Source organism: Silene latifolia, chromosome 5 (assembly GCF_048544455.1).
Source record: "Silene latifolia isolate original U9 population chromosome 5, ASM4854445v1, whole genome shotgun sequence".
NCBI classification, from domain to species: Eukaryota; Viridiplantae; Streptophyta; class Magnoliopsida; order Caryophyllales; family Caryophyllaceae; genus Silene; species Silene latifolia.
Window position 1 is genome coordinate 9,742,731 of NC_133530.1, and position 25,069 is coordinate 9,767,799.

General features: G+C 38.3%; 4 protein-coding genes across 4 annotated transcripts in view; 3 read left to right on the top strand and 1 right to left on the bottom strand.

Moving 5' to 3' along the window:
• Nucleotides 1–25,069, top strand: part of LOC141656664 (receptor-like protein EIX2) — a 398,824-nt gene that overhangs the window by 63,227 nt on the left and 310,528 nt on the right. The gene's annotated exons all lie outside the window — the stretch shown is intronic.
• The window catches only part of LOC141656668 (receptor-like protein EIX1), a 276,353-nt gene that overhangs the window by 51,931 nt on the left and 199,353 nt on the right, over nucleotides 1–25,069 (top strand). The gene's annotated exons all lie outside the window — the stretch shown is intronic.
• On the bottom strand, nucleotides 6,221–7,805 carry LOC141655881 (uncharacterized). Its single transcript, XM_074462895.1, has 2 exons — nucleotides 6,959–7,805; nucleotides 6,221–6,842 (listed from the first exon to the last, which is right to left on the bottom strand). The coding sequence occupies exons 1-2, from the start codon at nucleotides 7,802–7,804 to the stop codon at nucleotides 6,384–6,386; spliced, it is 1,305 nt and encodes a 434-aa protein (XP_074318996.1). The 5' UTR covers nucleotide 7,805; the 3' UTR covers nucleotides 6,221–6,383.
• Nucleotides 20,531–21,691, top strand: LOC141655882 (uncharacterized). The gene is made up of 2 exons (XM_074462896.1): nucleotides 20,531–20,976; nucleotides 21,181–21,691. Exons 1-2 carry the CDS (start codon nucleotides 20,815–20,817, stop codon nucleotides 21,655–21,657), a joined length of 639 nt encoding a protein of 212 aa, XP_074318997.1. The 5' UTR covers nucleotides 20,531–20,814; the 3' UTR covers nucleotides 21,658–21,691.

Sequence of the window (25,069 nt, forward strand, 5' to 3'; positions counted from 1 at the left end):
CCATCAACGAATGAATTTTTTTTTTTGTTTTTTTTTATACAATAAAATAAATTATCACGATAAGATCCCGCCGGAGGGCACCGTAATTCATTAGTCCCTCAAACAGGGCAGCGGAAGATCGTTTTTAGGCCTCAAGAGCGCGAGGCTCTGATACCATATTAGAATCGTAGAGAGGGGAAAGTATAAATAAGTCGCTCGTATAATTGATAATAATTCGTGTCTTGAATGATTACATTGTTTCGACATTTATAGTACTCCCGATATCTAAATCGTATCAACTATTATAGGCAACATATAATAAATTTATTCCTAATATTATATTATTCCGATTACGGTATATTGTAATAGACCGTAATATCTTCTAACATTGGTCCTGTGGATCATGTTTTTATGATTGAGACTTTTATGGTTAAAGACGGATCGACCAACTTTGCAGGTATAGGCTTGAGAACCCACTGTCTAAAACATACTTCTGCAAAAAGAAGGCATGTTGATGGAATGGGTCCAAGTGACCTCGAAATTGTTTAAGTGATAGTGAGCCATTGGTAGCAACATAGCCGGCTTTCATGATTTTCTGGGTTCATAAGCTTCAGCAGCCAGTCAACAGCATGTACTAAATTGCCGGTATGTCTAGGTGGTGAAAATAGAGTGGATGCTAATATTTTGGTAACTAATAATCTAGAATTGATTATAAACCCACCTACGCTATGTTCGACATTGCGTACCAATTTTGAACAAAAATGACGGAAAATTAGTGATATGTGATTATTTTGTAACATTTTTTTTTGGCATATAGGTGCGAAAATTTAAAAAAAGTCACTAGACTTACAATAGTACATCAAGGAGGCGGGTTAGGGGATAATGCTACAATAGTGGAGTCAATTTTACAAAATGAATTAACAAAGCTTGGTGCAATAGTCCATCGGAAGTTACCATTGTTTGATGATTGATCATGAAGCGAGAAGCGGGCGAGTGAATCAACAACTAAGTTGGTTAATCTTCCTCCGAATTGGATCTTCAAAAATGGAGAAGCTCTTAATTGTTCCCTGCACTCCATGATAATGTTAGCAAGAGGGCACAATGGGATGGTAGTGGAACAAATAAGATTAACGACAACTTGACAATCAGAGCTGATAACAAAAGTACTCTTGGACTTAACCGCATACTCAATTCCATCTCCAATAGCGTAAATTTCGCCAGACAACAGGTTTAAAGCATGGCAACGACGCGTCCATCCTATAACCCACCTGCCATTCCAATCCCTAACAACACACCCAATCCCACAAGAAAAGGAGGTAGGGCTGAAAGAAGCATCAACATTAATCTTGTTACCAGGAAAGAGGGGAGGGGGCCAGGAGCCTAAAGTGAGGCTATAGTTGGGGTCAGGGGAAAGCAAACATTAATTTTGTAACATTTTACCGCTTATTTAATGCCTTTTCACATGTCATTTTTGTTCTTTGGAGCGATTTTTGGTACAAATTGTTTTTGTTTAGTTCATTTGGCTTTAGACAATGCTTTGTAGGTGAAACAAGGCAAAATGAGATGGAATTTGTGCATTTTTGACCCATTTGGATAGAGCAAGGACTTGGGTGCGGAATCCTAGCTTAGGAGTGGTCTCAGCTCACTTGAAGACCCTTTGGATGAGCTCTCAAGACTCCTTGGCCTTTAAGGAGAAGCTATGAAGCAAGTAGACACTACTACAAATACAGGCAACCACAACGGCCCTTTAACAACGATTATTCACGAAAATCACAATAGACGTTGTAGAATGTATGACACAAATTTTACTAAAATCAATTACAACGGGTATGGTTATAGAAACCGTTGTTATTAGTTTTAACAACGGGTCACACATGCACAACCGTTGTTAATAATTTGGCGCAAAATTGGCGCAAAGTTAGTGAAAAGTAATCACAACGGTTATTTTTGAAACCCGTTATTAAAACTTATTTAACAACGGTTGTTCTTTAATAACCGTTGTCAATACCTTTCATACTATAAACCACACAAACAGAAGTCTGCTGCAGCCACAAAACACAACCCTTAATACACAAACACAAACACAGCAGACAAACAAACACAAAACACATACACACTCTCTCTCTTTCTCTCTTTCTCTCTTTCTCTCTTTCTCTCTTTCTCATCGTGGCTTTATCTTCTCGCCGTCACTGTGATTTCATCGTCTATTACGTTCTGTATTTATCAGGTAAATCTCGCCGTCACTGTTAGTTTCATCGTCATTATTTTCTTTTTCTATTTATTTCTTTTGCATGTATGTGTTTTTATCGACCATTATGTTATTTGTTTAAGTATTGTTCGCATAATTAGTTAGTAAAACAATGAAGAAGCAAGATGAAGAAGTAAGATAAACATAATTAATATATATATATATATATTTATAAATACATAAATTAAAAAAAAAATTACATATGTAAAAATGCAATTCTTATATTTTCATAGAGGATCTTATTATGCTCTATCGTATCCGTCCTCTCCTCCTTGGCTATTTGGAGGTTCCGTTCAGCAGTTGCTATATCGTCATATAGCCGCAATCTTCTTTGCCGCTCCGTCAAGCCATCTTCTTTGGCGTGCTTCAGTGCGGATCGAGCATCCGCAAGGTAGCTCCTGAAACTTTCCTCAATATGGAGGAACCGGCGGATGAAGTTGTTGTTGTTCTCGATCATGGTAAGAGTCTTAAGGATGAAATCATTCATTTTGTTGGAGTTTTTTGAGTTTGATTTGAAAGATTAAGTAGAGTTTGTTTTAGCAGTTAAGAGTTTGGAGATGAATATATGAGATAATGGAAATGTTAGTTGAGATATGCAATGTATTTATACTAAGCAATGTGTGGGTTGAGTTAATTGCTTTTTAATTAATATATATGTTAGGAAGTTGTGCCATAATCATCATCATATCTCTCAATAATGCTGCTTCAAATCCTATTACTAACCCTTCTCATTCCATATTATCCGTTCATATGTACAGTGATGTCAGTAATAATGCATGCATCGGAATTCTAACAGGCCGTAATTATGCATGCATCTAGTAATATTTAATTTAATTTTTTTTTATTTTTTAAGAACAAACAACAACGGTTATTTTAAAACAACCCGTTGTCTTTAGTTATAACAACGGTTTTGTATATTAAAACCCGTTGTTATAACTTTCCCCCCAAAATTGAGTCACACTTTCCACAACGGGTTTTTATATACATAAAACCGTGGTTAATAGTTTTAACAACGGTTTCCTTAAGTAAACCAACCGTTATTAAAACCTTCTACAACGGACGCTTTAACAATGTCCGCTTTTTTATATAACAACGGTTTTTGACCGTTGTTATAGCCTGTATCTGTAGTAGTGAGAGTCGTCCCTGTAGCTATCCTTATTGAACAATTTTGGGTAATGTTCGACATTGCGTACCAATTTTTAGCTAGGACTCGATTAACCCCAACATGAGTAATTTACTTGATTGATTCGCATAAAAATTAGTTGTTGGGGAGGATTATTAAGGGTAGGTTAGAGGATTTATATATATATGTTGAATTGGTTAATTTTGGGTAATGTTGGTTTGTGACCCTTATCCACCAATGAAAGTTGGTTAGGTCGGGAATCGCGTACCCGAAAATTAGACCTATTGCTAACCTAGGTTGAGACCGAAATGGAGAACCAAGGGAAGGCACCTCTAGACTAGAGTTTGAATTCGACCCTGAGAGGTGGAGTTGGATGACTTGGAACATGGTGAGAGCTTAATGACCTTAAATAGAGCAAGAGTGTCTTGGGAAAGCGTGCGTTTCTAGGAGATCCAGGTTTCAAATTAAGGGTTTTCACTTCCGAATCCGGGAGGGATGGAAGTTGGGAGGTCTAGTGTCTTAGTGCGAACCCGAGAGGAGAGTTCTAGGCGAATTAGAGTCATCTGCCCTTCATGTATCATCCCATTAACTAATTTAGGAAATCATGACGATGAATTATGACTTGTTGGTGGGAAATCGGGGCCTAAGCCTTTTTAATCATTTGAGTTACATCATCACATTTACTTGCTCATATTCCACATCTAGTTTAATTGCATTTTCATTTTATCTAAATAGTATAAAAGATGGGTTTTTTAGAGCTCTCCCATTGGTTGCTACTTTTTAGGGAATGGAAAATTGTTTTTTGGTGTACCACCCCCACCTTCTTTCTTTGTGATTTAATTACTCTCTTTCCTGTGCATTTCATCTCATTGAGAAAACATTACAATATACGTTTCATAACAATATACATTAAAACTATACATTATACAATTCTTAATATTAGATATTACACATTTCTATATGATTAAAATTTGTATTCTGTTAAAAAAAAGAGCATTTTATTAGATTCATACTCAGTAAAAAAAAATCCCACCATTTTAAATTTAGAAATTCTAATTATTTTCTTTTGTGAAATTTTTAACAACGAAATAAATTGTTGAATAAGAACTGAGATATCCATAAATCTGAACATCAATATTTTAAAATACAATTAGTACTCCTTAATTTAATGCCTACTTAAAATTTATACCACTTAAAAAAAATCAGTAATGGTTAAATTTACATTGGTATGATAACTTAAATTCATGGGGGGGAAATTGTCATTTAAAACATACAGTATTTCAAAATCATTATAACCAGATTAAATACAAATCCGAAAATAAACCTTAAATTGAACAATTTAAATAAATATTTATAAATGCATGCAGTAAGTCTTAACGAAACAATTGTGTGATGATTAGTACTAGAGTTTCAATAAAAAAACTATACCTGTAGAATCAAAAAATCATGAAACAAGTAAGAGATCTACGCCAGAAATAAATTGAAATTGTAGAATAAAAAAAATCATGAAACAAGAAAAAGCGAGCCTTTTTGAAGGATGAGAATATGAGATTGTTTTAAAGGGGCTGTGTTCTGTGTATATGGAAAAGTTTTTTTTCATAAATATGTGTTCAGTAAGTGAGGCGGGTATCATGATTCATTAACTTAGGAGTATGTTAAGGAATTTAGGTTTAGTAATTAATGATGGGTTGGGTTTAGTATACTTGGTATTAATATTTGTATTTCTTTTTTGGTACATAAGAAGATGTAAAAACTTAATTATAATTTTGGGTTGGGTACATTATTATAATTTTCAAATATCATCATAAAAAAAAAAGCGAGCCATGACTTATAGAGTTAATAGTCATAATATTCTACGGTTTTTATCATCTTCCAAAAAAAAAAAAAAAGAAAAGTAGTAGGTCTCTTGAGAGACCGTCTTCTACTAAATTAGTGGGAGACATAACATGAAAATAGAATTAAATAACTATCTCCCCTCACCATGTTAGAGGTTTCTCAATAACGCTATTGAGAAACCGTCTCTTTAAAGTTTTTGTAACATGTTATTTAATAAAAACGAGTTTGCATATTTACAAAAATATGTATCATTATAAAGTACTCATTTCTACTTTATGAAATTATAACATTAGTTGATTATATAACTATATGTCAAAAGTATTTTTAATTAAATGTTGCAATGACACTAAATAGGAGGAAGTCAGGTATTGTAAAAATGTACTCCGAACTTCGTAATTATCTATTCATAGTATAAAAAGTAAAGTCCTTTAAAGAGTTTCACCACTTTCTTTGGTTGATTTAATTTATCTGCTGATTAAATAGTTGCTCTAAATTTCATTGAGCAACTATTTATAATATATTTTGTAACTTTATTAGATATATACATCTAATGTTATTTACAAATAATTTTTTTTCAATATTTATAATTTTATTAGATGATTTATGTACTTTTAGTCAAATTATTAATATTTAATCCCGTGCAATTTTTGCACGGGTTTAAAACTAGTTTAGTCTAGTTGATTAGTTAAAAACAAAAACTTCCATTATCGCCAACTTGGCTAAACACAATACTAAAAACGATTGATAATCTTCCTCGCTCCTTACTGTGCACTTGCGAGGTTAAACTTAGAACCATCAATAAGCCTGCTGACACCATGTAGATAACCGCACTGCGAGAGTAATCACCAAGATGTAGAAAGATGATTCTTTTATTAATGAATTGCGTGAAGAATACATCAAAGAGCTTACATAGAAGTAGTTACATAATGAATGGACGCATTCAGTAGCGAAATCGTACAGTAGCGAAATCACGATTTAAAGTAGTTAGGGAGTGAAATATTTGAGCAAGGGCAAACTAGTAATATCATAAGGTAAAATAGAAACGAGCGGCGCTGGTATCACCCCCTTAGATCGATACATTAGTTCATAAAATGACTAATGTACCGTAAGTGAAAGTACATCTCAATTCTCAAGTCTCAACCATGACAAAACAAAAGCCCTATTCAAATTCAAATTAAACCTTTTAAATTAAAATTACTATATACGAAAGTACGTCAATTTGACATTGGGTGATGCCGAACAAAACTCCGATACACAATCGACGACAACCCGTTCTTGTTCGGTTGAATCCAGCGTTGTAGTAGAATAACCAATATTCAAGTTCATAAGGACCGGTAAGCACGGACGAATAGACCTCAACAATTGCAGACCGTGATGAGACTCGCCAAGCAATACTAATGACAGCCTCCCAAGTCGGTCCAGTGTAACGTCTTTGAAAATGAACTTGTCGAAATTGTCATGATGAAGCTCATCAGATTCAGTAGAATAATCTTCTATCCACAGCTCTTCGAGGTTTTTAGCTCTTTTAAGCAATAAAATGAGCTCCGGCATGAAGGTTGATGCTTGAGTTAGACGAAGTCCACGTAAATTAAGCTTCTTCAATGCCCAAGGCTTACACTCTGAAAATTCAATTGGCTTCAAGCATGGAGCTAATACCTGTGATCAATATACAATAAACAACCACATAATTAAGGACGACATTCTTTGTCAAATGTATTTCCGTATATATGAATGTTAATTCAAATTAGCGATAATAAATAAGTCATATATACCCCAATCGTAGAAGTCATATTTAAGATTTCAAGGCTTGTAAGCTTAGGTAGAACATGGCAAAATCCATCCGAATTATTGTTCAATTGATGCTTGAGGTGAAGGGTAACAGAAGACAAGCTCGTCGTTTCTGAAAAAGAACAGTGTCTCAAGCGACAGTTGTTCATAACAAACTCTTTAAGGCGTGGTGCATCAATTGTAACTGTATCACCATCAGGCCAATCACAACACCAAAAGCTTAAACGCTCGAGATTAGGTGCAATACGCGAGAGGGGTTGAAACAAGTTATGAGGGACTGATAGTGCATAAAGATGTAGCCGGGTAAGCTTGAGAAAAGTCGTGGTAGGATGATATTTGAGCGAACAACAATAGATTTCCAAATAAGTTAACTCCGGGAATTGAGTGATAGTCACCGCATACCGCTCATTGAACTGAATATTAACTCTTAGTTTGGTGATTGTCGTAGGTACGATACTCATCACTTGATCAACAAGTGATAAAGTATTCGTCGATTTCTGTTTGTGCACAACATACAAAACAAACTGGTCTAACAGTCCAGTATGAGTGGACAGTATGCGTTTAATTGTCTTCAGAAACTCGTCCACAGTCCGATTATTCATGTATTGATTGTTTCGCGAGTAATAATAGGCAGTATGATCAAATATAAGGTAAGGATGGTTTCGGAAAATATGTCGCCATTGCGTAGATAGGACACTTGTTCTTGCTATTTCTTTAACTGTCAAGTCCTTTAAAATAAGGTGCTTCAAATCAGGATGTAATTCACTGATTCTATCTTCTCCGGTTGTTTCATCACATCTTTCCAGTTTTATAGATTTTTGACTTGACATTATCGTACTGCACACCAGAAATATAAATCGTGAAGCATTAACAACTGCGGAGTCATGATCACAGTTCGATACTCTTGTTCAGATTAATTGTGACAAGTTTTATTATTTTCATCATATACATCTCCGACGACATAGCAACAACTAAATTGAAAAAGTTGAATACATAACCAAACTTGAATACATATATATAGAGTAATTAAGAACGCAATTCAAGAAAGAAAATAGATTTAAGGTGGTTCACTTACGATGGGTAGATACTAGATACGTCCACCGGCAGAAGAGAGAAAAATTTACGATGCCTAGAGATACTAGATACGTCCGCCGCCGGAATAGAGAAACATATTAGGTTATCTTTGAAGATTAAATATGCAAGATAATATTTTCCATTATCATATTTTTATATTTATTAATATACTCCCTCCGATCCAGACAGATGGTAACACTTACCTAAAATGAATGAACCACACCAATGGTAACATACCATATTTAGCATGAAAAATAACTAAATTACCCTTACATCCACTACCTATTTACAACTTTACCATCCACTCACTCACTCACCAACTACTTATTTAATCTAGCTAAACTCATGTGGCCCCAATCAATATTTCCTACTTTACCCCTCACTTTTCCACCTTTTCTTAAATAACCACTTTTTACTTATGTTTACATCTGTCTGGGTCGGAGGGAGTATCATCTAAGTACGTATTTGTTAAATCCCGCACTTTATTTTACCGAATTCCACACACTTTGCCTCATTCCAATTCTACCCTTCATCTTACAAAAATTGAAAAAAGTCTCATCTTTTTCTCTCTCTCCCAACCTAAATAATTCGTTAATAAAAATTGACAATCATAGATCTTAACTTTGCACATGACAAGTAATTTAGCCTCCTTATCAACAATTTTGTTCAATACATAGGTCTTTAAATCGATTGATTGATTATTATTTTTTTAAAGTTTTTCGATTAGGGTTATGCTTTTTTGTTGTCGACGAGCTTCGTTGTTGGTGGTCAGTTTCGGCGAAGTAGGGTGGTCGGCGGAGAAGTGGAGTGAGGGAGAGGACATGCGATGGTTGGCATCGGGAGTCGGGCCCGGTAGCCAGGTGTGACGATCCGTACACTTCGAACCCTTAGTTTTATTTGAACTATGTAGTTTCATTTCCTCTTGTATATTTTTAGTAATTCCTTTCCTAGTTTAGCATAGTTAGCATTAGCTTTTTCTTTCCCTAAATGGGTGTATCGTTATTCTGAACTAAACTTGTAAAATCAATGTTTCCTGCTACCAGGATGTAACTATCATATTTCCCTCTTTGGGGAGTACAAGTCAATCAAACATCTGCTTCCCACCAAGTTGCCTTCTTATTGCTTGTTGTTGCTTTCTTGTGAACGACTCTTGCCTTCACCTCTCTAACAAGCCCGTGTGTGTCGATCGAGACTAGGATTTCGACACCCACAACCCGAGACCGATTACGAGTGCCTAGTGCTTGACAAACACTAGTGCCTAACGCTCTCGCTTTCATTCTTGTCAAAGTGTTTAGACAAAGGTGCGCGTCACGCCCCGACTCAAAGTTTCGGACCATGACATTTGGTATCAGAGCCCGGTCTTCTTGACGGGCTGCTGTATACGATGGCAACAAAGGCGGTAGAACCGAGTGGGACTAAAAGTGACACTAAGGCCAAAGTAGCGGCTTTAGAGAAATTGATGGACGAGAAAATTCCATCCTTGGAGGCTCTCGTTATGAGTTTGGGGAATACTCACCAAGGAGTTGAGGAGACGGTAAAGGGGCATGATGCCCACTTCGAGGCCGTAGACGAGTCCATATAGGGGCATGAGAGCCGTCTTGTGGCCGTCGAAGAGGCGATTCCGAAAGAGTATAACTCGGATATGGGTTATCTCTATGAAAAAGTCGAGCAACTCGAGAACATGTGCAATACCTTGATGAAAATGGCCGCGGACGGGAGTTTTGGTGGAACTCCTAAGGTGAAGCCGCCTACACCCCTCAAGTATAGTGGGGCGAGAGATTCGAAAGAAGTCGATAACTTCATCTTCGACATGGAACAATACTTCCGAGTGAGTGCGCTCGACAAAGGTCTAAAGGTCATTACCGCGAGTATGTACCTAACGGATGGCGTTAAACAATGGTGGCGCTCGAAGCATGCCGAGATCGAGGCAGGGACCATTAGACTAGAGTCATGGGATGATTTTAAACGACTCTTCAAGGAACAATTCTACCCGGAGAACACCGATTTCCTAACTCGAAGGAAATTAAAGAACTTGAAACATACATGCTCGATTCGCGATTATGTGAAAGCGTATTCGGCATGTATGTTGGAGATAGCGGACATGACCGAGAAGGATCGGGTGTTTCAGTTTATTGATGGTTTGGAGGAGTGGGCTCAGCGAGAAATCATGCGACAACGACCTGAGTCCCTCTCAGCTGCGATGACGACAATGGTGAAAGGCTAGTTGACTATTACACGGAGCGCGAAACCTCCCAGAAGAAGGGATTCGCTGCAACGGGCGGAGGCAACCAAAGGTTTGGAGGGACGACTTCACAAGCAAGACCTCCCTCTACGGGTAATAGTCGGTTCCGTCCCGGAGGTGATAATAAGAGATGAGGTCTGACGAATTCCACTCCAACCTCTTCTAAGGGTAGTAATTCTGAAGCGTCGACTGCTAGGAAGCCGTTCGCGTGCTTCCTTTGTAGAGGACCACACAGAATGTCCGAGTGCCCTCACCAGGGGGAGTTCAACACCCTTAAGAAGAATTTGTCCAAGATGTCGGTAGAACAGAATTCCGAGGGGATAGGCCATGATACAGAGGGGTGCGTTAATGGCGAGGCTAGTGAGCAAGGAGAAATGGCTCGAATGGGAGCAGTCCACATGATGTGTTCAATGGACAAAGGCGCTGAGCGCTCCGAGACCAAGTCCACGAAACTGATGTACGTGGAGATAAACGTCAATGGAAAGGCTACTCGAGTAATGATACATATAGGGGCCTCTCATAATTTCGTCACCCCCGACGAAGCGAAGAGACTCGGAATGAAGTTGAACCGAGAAGGAGGAAGCATGAAAGTTGTCAACTCCAAAGCCTTGCCGATTCAGGGTGTGGCTAGAGAAGTGGTGATCAAGATGGGTGAATGGACGGGGAAGCTCGACTTCACCAGCGTCCCGATGGATGACTTCAAGATCGTCCTCGGCATGGATTTTCTGAAGCGGACCCCGACCTTTCTGGCGCCCCACAATGGGTCTTTAATAATGGTGGAATCAAAACCATGTCTGGTGAAAGCCGTTGAAGCTGACCGAAAGCAAAAGGGCCCACTCCTCTCGGCAATGCAGTTGAAGAGGGGACTTCAAAAGGGAGAGCCTACATACTTGTGTACAGTGTCCCTGAAAGAAGACACCTTTGCTGAATGCGTAGACCCACAAGTAGAGAAGGTGCTAGAGGACAACAAGGACTTGATGCCTGATCAGCTACCTATGAGTCTGCCACCCCGACGTTTGGTAGACCATCAAATTGAATTACTCCCGGGCACAAGACCTCCTGCTCGAGGGCCATATCGGATGGCGCCTCCCGAGCTAGCGGAACTACGAAGAAAACTAGACGATCTGATTCGCTCGGGGTCGATACGACCTTCCAAAGCTCCCTATGGAGCCCCTGTGCTCTTCCAGAAGAAACAGGACGGTAGTCTGAGATTGTGTATCGACTACCGGGCTCTGAACAAGCTGACGGTGAGGAACCGCTACCCCATCCCATTGGTAGCAGATTTGTTCGATCAATTACAAGGCGCTGTATACTTCACCAAGCTCGACCTAAGATCTGGTTATCATCAAGTTCGAATTGCCGAAGGAGATGAGCCGAAGACTGCTTGTGTGATGAGGTATGACTCTTTTGAATGGTTGGTCATGCCCTTTGGCTTGACGAACGCCCTTGCAACGTTTTGTATGTTGATGAACCATATTTTCCACGAGTACCTGGACAAATTCGTGGTGGTATATCTGGACGATATCGTTGTATATAGTCGCTCGTTGGCTGAACACGTAAAACACTTGGAGTTGGTGTTCGCGAAGCTCCGAGAGAACCACATATTCGTGAAGAGAGAGAAATGTGAATTTGTCCAACCCGAAGTTAATTTCCTTGGTCACATAGTGGGCAAAGGCAAACTGAAGATGGATCTGAAGAAGATTGCCGCTATCAAGGACTGGGGAACCCCAGGGAATGTGTCTGAGCTCCGCTCTTTCTTGGGGCTCGCTAACTACTATCGAAGATTCATCCGAGTGTAATCGAAAATTGCTTCCCCGCTCACCGACTTGTTGAAGAAGGATAATAAGTGGGAGTGGTCTATCGACAAGAAGAGGGTCTTTGAGAAGCTCAAGGAAGTGGTGGTACAGGAACCGGTCTTGGCGTTGCCGGATATCACGAAGCCTTTTGAAGTCGAGACGGATGCATCTGATTACGCCCTCGGGGGGTGCTACTCCAAGAGGGTCACCCTGTGGCTTTCGAGAGCAGAAAGTTTAATGGAGCCGAGACTCGTTATGCGGTACAAGATAAAGAACTCCTAACTATTGTTCATTGCTTGCGGGGATGAAGGTATTATCTCTTGGGATCAAAGTTCGTTGTCAAGGCTGATAATACCGCAGCATCTCACTTCTTGACTCAGCCCAAGCTGACAAGCCGACAAGCTAGATGGCAAGAATTGTTGGCAGAGTTCGATGTGGAATTCGCTTACAGACCAGGAGCCGCAAACAGAGTCGTTGATGCCCTAAGCCGAAGATGTGATTTGGCCACATTGCACACGATTGCTCATTTGTCTACCACCACAGTGGCTACCGACATTCAGGCTAAGGTGAAAGAGCACCTCGACCTGGACCCGGTGGCAAAGAATCTGAAACAATTAGCCATCGAAGGGAAAACTCGCAAATTTTGGATGGAGGATGGCCTCTTGTTCACGAAGGGACATCGGATCTTTGTTCCAAAAGCGGCAGGGCTGCGAAAGATTCTCTTGCAAAGTGCCACGATACATTATGGGCAGGTCATCCGGGGTGGCAGAGAACCTTATGTCTACTGAAGAGAAGCTACTACTGGCCGCAGATGAAGGATGATGTAATGGAATACACAAAGACCTGTCTGATCTGCCAACAAGACAAGGGAGAGAAACAGAAGCCGGGGGGGCTACTAAATCCCTTACCGGTACCAACTCGTCCATGGGAAAGTATCTCGATGGACTTCATATCTGGGTTACCGAAGGTAGGAGCCCTCAGTGTGATCCATGTCGTTGTGGATCGCTTCTCGAAGTATGGCACATTCATTCCCCTTCCGAAGACGTGCAGGGCTGAAGAGACGACCACGATGTTCTTCAAGAATGTTGTGAAATATTGGGGACTACCTCAAAGTATAGTCAGTGATCGTGACTCTCGCTTCACGGGACTATTTTGGGGAGAATTGTTCCAGCTCCTGGGCTCTAAACTTCGGATGTCCTCAAGTTACCATCCTCAAACAGATGGCCAGACGGAAAGATTCAATAGCATGTTGGAAGAGTACTTGAGACATTTTGTGGGCGCAACCCAGATGGAGTGGGTGCGCCTCCTAGATGTTGCCCAGTTCTGTTTTAATGTTCAAACGAACTCCTCTTCTAACAAGAGCCCATTTGAGCTTGTCACAGGTCAACAACCATTATTGCCTCTCACAGTTGCAGATTCTTATGGTGGCCGGACGAAGAAAGCTTACGAGTTTGCTAAAGAATGGAATGTCAATGCTGAGATTGCTCGCGCTTACTTGGAGAAGGCATCCCGCCGCATGAAGAAGTGGGCAGATGCGAACCGGAGGCCAAGAGAGTTTAAGGTAGGCAACATGGTCATGGTGAAGTTGAATAAGGAGCAGATGAGATTTCTTAGGGGAAGAGACAAGCGGCTGGTGCGAAAGTATGAAGGCCCCATTCAAGTGATCAAGCGGATTGGGGAAGTTGCTTACAAGCTTGACCGCCCTGCCTGGATGAAGTGTCACCCGGTCTTCCATGTGAGCTGCTTGAAGCCGTACCATCCAGATCCTGAAGATCCAACCCGCAACAAGAGCCAGCGCGCCAACATCCGTTCCAATCAACTTCCAGCAACATCAGCCGACTAACCCAGCCTTGAAGACTTGAAGACTTGAAGAGTTCCAGCGTTGCCGAGGACGGCAACAGATTAGGTGGGGGAGAGTGTGACGATCCGTACACTTCGAACCCTTAGTTTTATTTATGCTATGTAGTTTTATTTCCTCTTGTATATTTTTAGTAATTCCTTTCCTAGTTTAGCATAGTTAGCATTAGCTTTTTCTTTCCCTAAATGGGTATTGTAACACCCCGATTTATGAAGGAGTCTTTAACAAGACATTCCCTAATAAACCGGACTGTTACCATCTCGGTTTCCCGAGGTAGTGAATAACAAAATAAACTCCAAGGCAAATTATATAATTACTTTAACTTAACTATTACAAAACCTCTTTTACATAAATTTCAAGAACTAGCATAAATAAAAGTGAAAGTCTTCTAAATAATGATCTAGCTACTAAGTCTTCTGATCCAGTGTCTCACGCCCATCAAGCTCCCATCCTATCTCATAACATGTCAAGTCTGCTCCCCAATATTTGGATCATCACAGGTGTTCACGAATACACAGGGTCAACCACGAGGTTGAGTAGGGAATACAATGAAACAACAAAGTATGATATGCATGCTCCTCCGTCACCTCCATCTCCATCTCAACTCATATCTCATAACCCGTACAACCCAGCCATACCGATCCCAGACTATATATCGACCGTAGCCGATCTCGCCACTTCGCACCGAGGACACCAGGGCAAGTCCTGCAGAACCCGTCTGGGCCTTATCACAACATCATCATCACCACACCACATCACCACAACATCCTCCATCTCCAATGCATATGAATGCTCAAGAAATTAATGCAACACAATATGTATATCATTGAACTGGTAAATCATAGAATCATGCCGGTTACCGAATGTTGTGATAATATACTCAATACGATCAATTCAGTCAAGCACATTCCAGGATATGAATCATAACATGAATCAACAACCACGAATCCAGTCAACGTTCACAGTTTGGTCATATGAAACACAAACAAGTCAACACAATTCAACAACAACGATAATAAGTCTAGTGTATTTCCCCACCTTTTCGCAATCCAAGCACACAAGCAATCAATTATGATCCTTCACATATCCATCACCTACATAACATAATTATGTATAATTACCACCTACTCAATCAAATAATCATGCACATAACCTAGACTCATCATAACTTAATAGGAATATCAACTTAAAGAACAAACACGATTTTTCCTGATTTTCCAGCACATGACAGACTCGGAATAAAATACATAACTAATTCCAGAAAAATCAAATTGATACAAGGCCAATTGGATTGGAACCCCATGAGTCTTAGCTACAAATTATTCCTAACGTGTTTTTCTCAAATTCCAAACTTACCAAGGGTTTTCAGACTGATTTACAAAAACTGACAGAAACCGTCGCATAAAAAGTATTGATTCATAAAACGAGTTTAAAACCTTATTTTGCAGTAATTACAAATCCTATTATCATCTAGACTATACAAAGATGATGTATGAAGAAGCCTCATAACTGAATCAACATAAAAGTTATGGTTTCAAATCATTTTCCACAACCAAATCAGATTCGCGGACTTTTCAGCGACATGTTCATAAATAATTCACCTAGAACAAACCATAAAGAATTTGACTACGATATTTTATATGCATAAACTAGACATCAAATAAACAGGACTCTCTTTTCAAACTTTTTGAAGAAGAACACTTTAAAATAGTATAAACAATGGAATGAAATCGACTTACAAACAGGGAAATCGAATTAGGTTGGAATCGATGAGAAATCTTCAATAAAATGAAAGGCTCAACAATTGATCTTCCTCTCCCTCTCTCTAGGTTTAGAAATGGTTTTATGAATGATAAAATGAAATTAGAAATGACTCAACTGTTAAAAGAGGGGAGAGGGAGAGCGGCTCTTAGATTAGGTTTAGGGTAAATGGTGGTTACATGTTCCGGGGAAGGCAAACGGTTTAAACGGGTATGGTAATTGGGTAAATGTAGATGGGTAAATGGGTGATACGATTCTTGACCCAAAAGACAAAATGTGATGTAGCCCGACTCAACATATACGATATAAACCCGACTTAATAACATTCACGATATTACGATGCAACCAATATAAAATGTATAATACTAATATATAATAATATCCGTTTAATCGATTATATAAAATACGGGGTATTACAGTATCGCTATTCTGAACTAAACTTGTAAAATCAATGTTTCCTGCTACCAGGATGTAACTATCATATTTCCCTCTTTGGGGAGTACTAGTCAATCAAACATATGCTTCCCACCAAGTTGTCTTCTTATTGCTTGTTGTTGCTTTCTTGTGAACGACTCTTGCCTTCACCTCTCTAACAAGCCCGTGTGTGTCGATCGAGACTAGGATTTCGACACCCACAACCCGAGACCGATTACGAGTGCCTAGTGCTTGACAAACACTAGTGCCTAACGCTCTCGCTTTCATTCTTGTCAAAGTGTTTAGACAAAGGTGCGCGTCACGCCCCGACTCAAAGTTTCGGACCGTGACACCAGGCCACTAGATCTGACTGTTCGTGTAGGGCGTCCTTCGACTAGGGTGAGGGAGATGACATCCGGTGGTTGACGTCGACGGGAGGGGCGCGAGAAGGTGATGTCGACACTGAGAGAGAGAGGAAGTGGTGGCCGGAGGGAGGGGTGGAGTAGTCGGGATGATTTTTATTTATTTATTTACTAGATTTAATACCTTGCGATGCTTGGGCCGCCTTGTAAACTCTATTGTAGTAATACTTTAATTTATTTTGTCAATGTAATTGAATATTTCAAGGATCAAATGCTTATGCTTATCTAATAAAAACTAGTTTTGGTGTCCAGCTTCGCTCAGGCTACCTTTACTTACCATTATTTAATTTTTCATTAAATAAAATTACTTAACTAAAGATGTCTTAGTCTAGTGGTTAAGACGGAGGTATTGTGGACAATAGGTCCCAGGTTCGAATCCCCCCTCCCCTTTATTGTAATGCGACTAAGAGCTCGCTCCGATTGACAAAAAAAAAAATTAAATAAATTACTTAATGTTGTATAGATAAATTTATCATTAATATATTTTTCTATGACATATCCTAAAACGGAGTTTATTTTCGCAGTACAATTTTTACTCATCTTAGTACCTTTTACCCCAAAATTTCCATTTGATACCCTTGACTAAAAAACACACAAACCCTATTTTTCTCTCCCTTCTCTCTACCTCCTCTCTCTATTGTTAAAACCAACCTTCTTCAATCTCCATAAAATTATTCAATTATAAACGATTATTCGAATCAAGAGCAAGAATTTAATTCATTAATCCTATATAAATAATTTAATTGACTCTTTTTTATATTTTTATTCCTTTTAATTAGGGTTTTATGTCTAAATTGATAAATTGTTAGTGTATGGCGGGTTTGATGTTGGTGTTTTAGCATATTGCGTCGCCGGCGTAGGTCGATGGTGGTTGGACAGCGCCTGGCGACGGTAGTAACGATAATGGTGACGGAGGCTATGATTAATGGCGGAGTTGTTTGATGGGGCTTAGCATATTGTTTGTTTGATGGAGGGGCAGTTTTACGGTGACGGATGGGTGTTTTACGGTTGGCCGGTAAAGCGGGTCACGTCGAAGTGGTTGCCGGCGAAGTAGTGTCCAACAAAGTGATGGCCAGTACGTAGTACTGTAGTAGTGGTGTTGTTTGTGAAGATTGGATATAATTGAATCTCCATTTAATGTTCAATGTACTGTGTGTTGTTGTGTAGTACATTGTTGGATATTTTTTTCCTCAATGTACTGTATTCAATTGCTTTGTTTTTTCCATTCTTTTTACTCAATGTCTTTTTTTTATGTAGTACATACAAAATTTATGAAAACAATATGTGTAATTTATGAATGAAGTACGAAATTTATAAGCGCAGTACATAATTATTTGTGTCTGGTAAATTTTAGATGGATGAATTGATATTAGAGAGAAAAACAATAGAGAGAGGTTAGAGAGGGAAAATAGAAGGGGGAATGAAAAGGGTAATATGGTCACAAATGTACTGAGATGAGTAAAATGCGTACTGCGAAAATCAGGACCACCCATCCTAAAATTACGATGAAATAAATTTTGAGACAAATTCACTACTCCCGCTATTAATATTTTACTCTTATTAATGAAACAAGAGTAGGTCTCATGAGAGACGGTCTCTTAATAAAATTTATTGAGAGACCATTGGAAAAAGTGGTATCAAAGGTAATAAAATAGGTACAAATCATGATTAATGATAAAATGGGTACATTTATTATGTAAATAGGTACGAAAATACTATGTCACGATCAACAATATTAAATAATTTTCATATCCTTTTACGTCATTTTATCAAAATCAGCTACATTTGCAGCTAGTTTGCCAAACACATTTTTATATAATCAGTTAGATTATCAGCTCATAATTTTCAGCTACCTTATCAGTTACCTTTTCAGGTTTCAGTTAATTTTTCAGTTTCCAACTACCTTTTCAGGTAGTTTTGCCAAACAGAATCTAAGTAACAAAATAAGATTATACAGTATGATAATGATAATTTAGTAATCTTTGGAAATTATCTTTTTGATCATTACTACAAAATAATCGACCCCAAATATCATAAGAGATAAAAATTATCTTTAGAAGATATCCCAATAAATGCCTTAGGAAATTCGATATAAATAGGGGCATTACCATATTTGCCACAGCAATCCCAATCCGCCTTCATAAATTAAAATATTATTAGTCCAAAATAAAATTAATTATGAGTACAGTAATCATAAACACCATAATTTGTGTACATCAAAGTACGAAAACTCAACGAGACCGATTATTTAAGCAACGAACATGCATCAAAGTGCCACGGTTGCCCATCGAAGATCTTCGCCTTATCGCGTTCCTCTTGGAATCGAAATATAAAAGTTTTCTCCTTCGTGTCGATCAATTTACCCACAACCGGTCCCTTGGTACTCCCGAGTTTAATCATGGAATCCACGGCAGCTTTTGAGTTGATCGATTTAGACGACCAAATCTTACCAATAAGCATAAACTATGGTTCCTTCTCCACCATCGCCTCTTCCCCAACATCCCAGACTAAAGTCGAAGCCTCCCCGAATTTCTCCGCAGTTGTTAATGCTTCACTTAATGCTTGTCGGCTGTCGCTGAGCGAATTATGCCCTGCACTTCCTCAGTTGCTGTTGGGTCGCGACCCAATTATTGTGTCCAGCTGAATTATTGGGCTTTCTCTTATTGGGTTAGTCTTACGTAGAAAATAGTTGTATACAACAATTTGTGAATAAAATAAGGGCGGTTTTTCTAACCTATGCCCACTAGGCATAGGATAATAAGAAAACAAAAATGGAAAGAATTAATTGATGTTTTTATGGGAAATTGGAATATCCTATTACTTTTACTTTTCTTTACAATAAATACATTTATTTATTTCCATTTTTGTTTTCTTATCCTATGCATAGTAGGCATAGGTTAGAAAAACCGAAATAAGGGTGCTTGTTTTTTAGTGGGCTTTGTTCCCACGGGTGGCTTGTATTGGAAGCCAAGCTCCTTGGCTGTTTGGTTTCCTCTTTTAATAAAAGGAGTTTCCTTTGGCAAATTAAAAACAGTAGCACACAAGCAATAGAACGCACAACACATAAAACACACTTGTACTTCTCAGTTCCCACACAGGGGCTATTTTAGCGGGTGTTTAAGACGGTGATTGTCTTGGGATTTGTGTGTGGTTGGGTGGCAGGAGCAAGGTAATTTTGTGGTCGAGATTTTAATCTTTGGTTCAGTTAATCCAGGTCAGTATAGTTCTTTTTATACGGTCTTGTATACGGGTTTACACGTTATTTAGGTAGTTTAATCTAAACCGTCTTACTAGTCAATTGTTCTAGGGTTTAGATTTAGTTTTTCCCTAAATTATTGTGGGTTTCGAATTGGTATATTATTCGGGACGGCGGACTGTACTGGACTATTATATATTATTATTATAGTGAATTGCTCGATTGACGGTGGGTGTGGGTAATTGGCGGAATGTTCAAGTTTACGTTTTTTCTACTTTTGGTCTTATATTGTCGATTGTGCTTCCGTTGCGTTGCGTGTGGGTAATTGGCGTTAATTTTCCATCAGTTGTTAATGCTTCACGATTTATATTTCTCGTGTGCAGTACGATAATGTCAAGTCGAAAATGTATAAAACTGGAAAGAAGTGATGAAACAACCGGAGAAGATAGAATCAGTGAGTTACACCCTGATTTGAAGCACCTTATTTTAAAGGACTTGCCAGTTGAACAAATAGCAAGAACAAGTGTACTATCTACCCAATGGCGACATATTTTCCGGAACCATCCTGACCTTATATTTGATTATAATGCATACAAATACTGGCGAAAGAATCAACCGTTTAATAATCGAACTCTCGATGAGTTTCTGAAGACAATTAAACGCATACTGTCCACTCATACTGGACTGTTAGACCAGTTTATTTTGTTCGTTGCGCACACAGAGAAATCGAGGAATACTTTAACATCACCAGTTGTTAATCAAGTGCTGAGTATCGTACCTACGACAATCACCAAACTAAAAGTTCAGATTCAGATCAATGAGTCGTATCCGGTGACTATCACTCAATTCCCGGAATTAACTTATTTGGAACTCCATTGTTGTTTGCTCAAATATCATCCTACCACGACTTTTCTCAAGCTTACCCGGCTACATCTTTATGGGGTATCAGTCCCTCATAACTTGTTTCAACCCCTCTCACGTATTGCACCTAATCTCGAGCGTATAAGTTTGGAGTGTTGTGTTTGGCCTGATGGTGATACAGTTACAATTGATGTACCCCGCCTTAAGGAGTTTGTTATGGACGACTGTCGCTTGAGACACTGTTCTTTTTCAGAAACGACGAGCTTGTCATCGGTTACCCTTAACCTCAAGCATCAATTGAACAATAATTCGGATGGATTTCGCCATGTTCTACCTAACCTTACTAGCCTTGAAATCTTGGACTGTTATACGATTGGGGTATGAATTATTATACCACTATAATTACTTGAAATATCCACCTTGACTGACACTGAAATTAAATATGGCTTAATTATTTATTATCATGATGAAAATGTTCCTTATTTATTATCGCTAATTTGAATTAACATTCATATATACGGAAATACAATACATTTTACAAAGAATGTCATCCTTACGTGCTTGTTTATTGTATATTGACAGGTATTAGCTCCATGCTTGAAGCCAATTGAATTTTCAGACTGTAAGCCTTGGGCATTGAAGAAGCTTACTTTACATGGAATTCATCTCAATCGACAATCTAATTACGTTCAGTATCCAATATCAACCTTCATGCCGGAGCTCATTTTATTGCTTAAAAGAGCTAAAAACATCGAAGAACTGTGGATAGAAGATTCTACTGAATCTGATGAGCTTTATCATGACAATTTCAACAAGTGCATTTTCAAAGATGTTACACTGGACCGACTTGAGACGCTGTCGTTTGTATTTGATGGCGAATCTCCTGTAAGTCTGGAATTGTTCAAGTCTATTCTTCCTTGCTTACCGGCGCTTGTCAACTTGAACATTGGTTATTCTAGTATAGTGCTGGATTCAACTGAACAAAAATGGGTTGTCGAAAGTGTATCGGAGTTTTGTCGGGCATTACCCAATGTCAAATTGACATACTTTCGTATATAGTAATTTTAATTTAAAAGGTTTAATTTGAATTTGAATAGGGCTTTTGTTTTGTCATGGTTGATGTTAGAACACATTGGATTGATGATGCCAAGTCCCTTTGTTATTTGATTGTTTGCTCTTAGTTGAAATAATTAGTGATTAAAGCAATCAAATGGACTTCCAACAATGATTCAAGATGATCAAGCTAATCAAGGAAGTCAAGACAATGATATTTTCTAAGCCTTAGTCGAAAATGTAAGAGTAAGTGCAACATTCTCATTTAAGTCAACTAACGGCAAAATCATGCAACAGTACGCTGTACTGTGGTTTCTGGTACTATCATACGGAGGAGAATTTCGACCAAAATGTTTTAAGTGTCAAAACTTTGCAAACTTTAAACCTTAAACATTTGAATTTTCAAAAGCTTGAAAATAATCTGAAACTTTGGAGTCACAAGCCCACTTGACTAAACCTCTAGATTTGTGCAAACACCTTTTACTAAAATGGCAAAGAAGACTTGTCAAACTTCTAAAGTAAGAAAAGTTTTTGCCTTTTTGGTAAATTGTCACATGTTGAGTGTAGTAGCTTAAGTTTTCTGATTTCTTAAGCCCAAAGCCTATAGTCTAACACTTACCATCACTCAAAGTTATCATTTTTATATTGGATTTAATCTTTCTAAGTTGTACTTACCTAAGACTAAATCCACTATAAATAGAGTGTCTTAGTCACTGATGCGATTCAAGTCAATGACTCGATTCAAGTCAATAATTTTTGTGGCTGGTCACGCATTTCAAGGAGGGAACGGTCCAAGCTAGACATTTGCATTAACATTTCAGATTTTTTTTTTTGTTAAAATAAGATCTTAAGTTTATCTAGTATTTAATTGTTGCATTTAACTTCAGACTTTTCATTCCTAGCTTTAATGTTGTAATTATGTGGGGAGTGATTGCTCAAACTCTTCACTTCTTGAGCTCTTGGATGGTTCAATCAGGCTATATAAAGCCTTGGTTAGTTATGAATAAAATGAATGAGAAAAATTAAAAAAAAAGAAAGATGTTGCTTGTTTGGTATTTTGCCTTGTGCAATTGCTAAATCGGATCGACGCGTTTGATCCAAAATCGTTCTTGCTTGACGCGTTTGAGCATTAACACGATTGTTATTCAATATGTCTTGGATAACAATCACCATTGTTTGAGTTATAGGTCTAGCTCAAGCAAATATCCCATTGGTTCGATTTATTCACATAATTCGAAATAAATATCATTTATTTCTTGTTTCATTTACATATAAAAAACACATAAAAATTGCTTTTTATCAATTTCGACAATCAGACAGTCATCAGCACTGTTCGATTCAATAAATTCCGCTTCCGCATTCACATCATATAAACTCCGCTGCACAATTCGCATCAGTCACATTTATTTCTTAAGACTTCCAAAGCATTTATTGTAAAAACCTTGCAAATTATTTGTGCATTTAAAGCCTTGTTCTTCAAGTGTTTGCAAAACGTTTTTCTGATTTTAAAGTCTTCAAATTGTTTTTCGTAAAAGTTGTAAAACCTCCATGTATCAGTTCGCTGTACTGTGACATAATGAGTTTGTTCCATGATTCTCGTGTTAGATCTTCATTGTGATCTCCATGTTCATTTAGTGAACTCTTGAGATTCAAGATTCTGTAACACCTTGAGATAGAACCCATAAACTCTTGAAGCGGAGTAGCTTTAAGTTTTAGTGCAACCGGAGTAGGTTGGCGAGTTATTTTCATTGTAAGGGGTTTATTAAGTTTGAGTAAATTTTTAAACAAGCAATAAAATAACGGTTGGACGTAGGCCTCGGAGTAGAGGCTGGACCAATTTTTAAAATGTCGTTTGTTTGTTCATTTACTTTTACGTTCTTACACTTCGCTATTTCTCGCATATACCTAATCAAGTTCTGTGTCACAGTCACCTATACTGTGACATAGAACTGCTGTACCTTCGTGTGAACTTACATTCAATTAAGTTTCTCAAGTCTTGTACTTCAATATTCTTAGTTTAGAGTAAATAATTAACTAAGTTAAGAATAAAATTTTAAAAGGTACACCTAATTCACCCCCTCCCCCTCTTAGGTGTTAATCGTTCTTAACTTTTCAATTGGTATCAGAGCCTCGTGCTCTTGATATTGGTTAAATCCAAAGAGTTGATCCTATAGTTATGGACGATTCAAAACACACTAAGTATCCCATTTTCAAGGGAGAAAACTATACCTGGTGGAAACATCGCATGGAGCATTATGTCAAAAGTGCGGACTATGAATGTTGGTTGATCATTCAAAAGGGTCCACTCAAAATCGAAGTGACTAATGCTGATGGCACTAGTTCCTTGAAAAGTGAGGATAAATATGTTGAGGCCGATTATAGGAAAATCGAGAAAAACTCTAAGGCCATGTCCATTCTTCAATATGGAATCGGTGACCAAGAGATTAATCGTATATCTGGATGTGCTTCGGCCAAAGAGATTTGGGACACTCTAAGACTTGCTTATGAGGGAACGTCACAAGTCAAGAAATACCGTATTGATCTTCTCATGCAACAATATGAGATGTTCAATATGGAACGAGATGAGTCAATTAATAGTCTGTCTTCACGTTTTTCTAGTATTGTCAATGACCTAAAGAGTTTAGGTAGGAGTTTTCAATCCGAGGATTTAGTCCGTAAAATCCTTCGTAGCCTAACTGAAAAATGGCAACCGAAGGTCACGGCTATTGAGGAAGCTAAGGACCTTTCTCTGCTTACCCTTGATGAACTTATGGGCTCACTTATGGCTCATGAGTTAACTCTCATGAAGCGCTCTAGTGAAAACTCTAAAGGGAAAGGACTCGCTCTTAATGCTCTCTCAAGTGATGAGGAGGATGAAGACGATGAGTTTGCAATGTTCACTAAAAACATTGTTGGCAAGATAAATGGTCGAAACTCTCAAAGGTATAGCAATAATTCTAGCAAACGCCGTTTTCCTAAGAGAAGATCTAACTTCACTGTTGGTTGCTTTAAATGTGGTGACAAAGGTCACCAAATCAAAGAATGCCCAAAGTGGAACGATATCAAATCTAAAGAAAAACGTGACTTTGCAAAATGTGACTACAAAAACAAGGTAATGACTGCTATTTGGGGAATGTCTGATTCTGAAGAGGACGATGTCCTTGAGGATGAATTAGACGCCAAATTATGCATCTCTTCTAGCTCATCAAAAGGTGGTTCCAAATCCTCTAAGAAAGAAGACATCAAATGTCTTATGGCTCACTCAGCAGACTCCGACTCAGATTCAGACCATGAGGTGATTAAGCTCAAGAAAAAGGTTCGATCCTTCTCTAAAGACAAAGTTTGTCTCCTCCTTGATCAATTCATTGATAAATGTCGTATCCAAACTAATAAGTTGAAAACTATGCAAATCGAAATT